This window comes from Acanthisitta chloris, unplaced genomic scaffold (genome assembly GCF_000695815.1).
Source record: "Acanthisitta chloris isolate BGI_N310 unplaced genomic scaffold, ASM69581v1 scaffold11481, whole genome shotgun sequence".
Lineage (NCBI taxonomy): Eukaryota > Metazoa > Chordata > Aves > Passeriformes > Acanthisittidae > Acanthisitta > Acanthisitta chloris.
Window position 1 is genome coordinate 440 of NW_008654508.1, and position 3,324 is coordinate 3,763.

General features: G+C 45.4%; 1 protein-coding gene across 1 annotated transcript in view; it reads right to left on the reverse strand.

The window, feature by feature from the left end:
* Positions 1–1,362: 1,362 nt before the first annotated feature.
* The window catches only part of LOC103810643 (guanine nucleotide exchange factor DBS-like), a gene marked incomplete at both ends in the record, with an annotated part of 23,651 nt that continues 21,689 nt past the window's right edge, over positions 1,363–3,324 (reverse strand). Inside the window, one exon of the mRNA XM_009083556.1 lies at positions 1,363–1,503. Coding sequence (XP_009081804.1) covers positions 1,363–1,503 — 141 coding nt within the window. The remainder of the gene's footprint in view (positions 1,504–3,324) is intronic.

Here is a 3,324-nt window from a genome sequence, read left to right on the forward strand (position 1 = left end):
CATTTTTTTCTAATGAAATTGCTGTTGTGGAGAGCTAGGCTGTCATTACCAGCTCTCTGCATGAGTGCTCCATTGAGGTGTGTGTATGGGGGCATCACCCCTTGGAATTACTTCGTGTGTTCCCTGCAGCTCTGCCCGTTATGTTGTTATGTTCATATCCCCAGGGGTCTCTTTTCCCCCTCTAATCAAGTAATCCAAGTAGGCACCTGCAATAGAGTCAGGTGCCAGCTCCTGTATTGGAAAAATAATTAACTTGCACTGCCCTAGTCCCAGCTGAAATTTGCCTTGTCGGATGAGTGAGAGAAATATCTACCCATAGTGTCCATAGGAACACCAGAAGTGTATTAGCCCTATCAAATAGGAAAGGGAAGGAGGGAGGAAGGGAGGGAGGGAGGAAGGAAGGAAGGAAGGAAAGAGAGAGAGAGAGAGAGAGAGAGAAGTGAGAGAAAGAGAGAGAGAAAGAGAGAAAGAGAGAAAGAAAGAAAGGAAGAAAGGAAGAAAGGAAGAAAGAAAGAAAGAAAGAAAGAAAGAAAGAAAGAAAGAAAGAAAGAAAGAAAGAAAGAAAGAAAGAAAGAAAGAAAGAAAGAAAGAAAGAAAGAAAGAAAGAAAGAAAGAAAGAAAGAAAGAAAGAAAGAAAGAAAGAAAGAAAGAAAGAAAGAAAGAAAGAAAGAAAGAAAGAAAGAAAGAAAGAAAGAAAGAAAGAAAGAAAGAAAGAAAGAAAGAAAGAAAGAAAGAAAAACAGTCTGAATTTCTTTGATTTTAATAAGTCTCTTCCTCTCTTGACTCCTGAGCTGAAATAAATATAGAAATAAAATCCAGTCACAATTTCAGGTTGGAGAGACAACAGTAAAATAATGCTGCCACCAAAATATTTTCCCACCATGGGTGTAAGCTAAAGGATTTGTGAGTCCCAGAGCCCCTCCACTCGCCAGAAACCTTTCAGCCTGACCCCAAATCCCTGACCACCTACAGCTCTGCTTTATTTACACCTCCTGGCCACGAGCTTGTCTCCACTGCTCAGTTCTTCTCTACTCAACTAGTGGTGAGGAGCCAAGGGTTCAGCTCCTTCCTAGCTCTGAGCAGGTGGGATGTTCAAACTTGAATTTCCCACATCCCAGAGGAGTGGAGCTCTGAGGCTAGGAAGGAGAGGCCCAGAAGGATCAGTGTGCACACTAACAACAGCTTTTCTGGAGTGTCTAACTTGCACCAGAAGGCCATATATACTGCTTAGGACTCTGCCCTTGGAGGAGATGTGGGGAGTTGGTATCTAGGGGTTATTCCTTCCTCCTCCTGACGGGTACAGGTTGAAAACTTTTCTTCCAGAGCTGACTTAAACTTAGCATCAGGCTAGTAATATCTTACCTTGGGGGATGCAGGACACACCATCACTTGCTAAAGTGTAGTCATCATCACAGAAACACAGTCGTGTTTTCAACTGCTCATCAGTGCAGTACTGTTCACAGCCACCATTCTCATAAATGCACTTCAGTGTGTCAGCCTTGGCTAAGGACAGAGAAAGAGCATTTACATTACCAGATGTGGCTTTTTCATGCTTCAAATGAATCAGTTGCAATAGAAATGTTGACTGGGAAGCAAGGTAGCAAAGCAAATTGCTGTGACCCTGCATCAAAAGTGCCTTCCATTTGGCAAGTGCTAAGTAGACCTGGGTCTCCAGACACTGGGGAAGAAAAGGCTATGCTTAAAAGTCATAGAATTGTAGAATTTTAGAGGTTGGAATGGAGCTTAGAGATGATCCACTCCCAACTCCCAGCCCTGGTTAGGGACACCTCCCACCACACCAGGTTGCTCAAGGCTTCATCCAACCTGGCTGTGAACACTGCCAGGGATGGGGCAGCCACAGCCTCCCTGGGCAACCTGTGCCAGTGTCTCAACACCCTCACAGGGAAAAACCTTTTCCTAACATCTAACTTAAATTTGTCCTCCTTCACTTTGTCCCCATTGCCCCTTGTCCTGTCACTGCAGCTCCTAACAAAGAAACATGCACCTAGAATGATATCAGTCTACATTTATGCAGTAGGTGATATGTCCAAGAATGGAGGTGTTGTAATTGTGTGCTAATCATCATATATATGACTGAAAAATTGTAGGCATGTTGTATTTTGCCATTTGGCAGAAGGATGCTCAAGGATGACTGTTCAGACTGCGTGGTTAGACTTGAAGCATGACTAGCCCTTGTTGGGATTCTGCGTATACTAAGGGTGTTACTGGAAGAGTAACTGAAATCAGTGGACAGGTCTAGAAAACCTGTGGGATGAGGAAGGGCTGAGGGCGTTGGGTTTGTTTAGCCTGGAGAAGAGGCTCAGGGGTGCCCTCCTGGCTCTCTGCAACTCCCTGCCAGGGTTGGAGAGAGGTGGGGGATGTGTGTCCTGCCATGGCTGCAGGGAGAGGACTAGAGGGAATAGGCTTGAGCTGAGCGAGGGCAGAGTCAGATTGGATGTGAGGAGAAATGTTTTCCCTGTGAGGGTGTTGAGGCACTGGGATATTGACCAGGGAGGTGGTGGAGTCACCATCCCTGGAGGTGTTGAAGAGGCATCTGGATCTGGCACTGGAGGATCTGGTTTAGGGTTTAGGGGTTCCAGCAGTGACAGGTTAATGGTTGGACTGGATGATCTTAGAGGTCTCCTCCAGCCTTGATGGTTCTATGATTCTAGGAACTTCTGAATGAAAATTATTGCTACTGTTCACCTCAATGCCTTGAATTTGAATTAATAATGGCATTTCTATTTAGTTGAGTTATGCCACAGCTGACCTTTCTCACAGCTTTTGCCCTCATACTCGGCAGGGCAGAGGCAAACGTAATCCTGAAACTGGTCATGACAAATCCCACCGTTCTGACAGGGGTTGGAGGCACACTGGTTAGGGTCTGTAAAAACATTCAGTGTCAGTCCAGCTCACGCCAAGAGCTTCAGCAGTGGAAGTGTTTCGCAGCTGTTTGAATGTCCTGAATGATCGTACCGGAATAGATGTGCCAGAACTCTTGCTGGAAGAAAAAGAGGAGAGATTTAATGAAAGGAAAATTAACTTAAGTTCTACAGCCCTTGTAGCATAGGAGGGGTTGCAGACATCCAGAGTCAAGCCCCTTCTGCCTTTAGAATTGATCCATAAAATAATTTACACTGTTTTCTAGACTGTACATTATTTTCATCTACTAATAGGGAAGGGCACTGGGTAACACACATGAACAGCCTGGAGAGAAGGTTGTGTGGAGACCTCAGAGCACCTTCCAGGAGCTGAAGGGGCTCCAGGGAAGCTGCAGAGGGACTCTGTGTTAGGAGCTGCAGGGACAGGACAAGGGGCAATGGG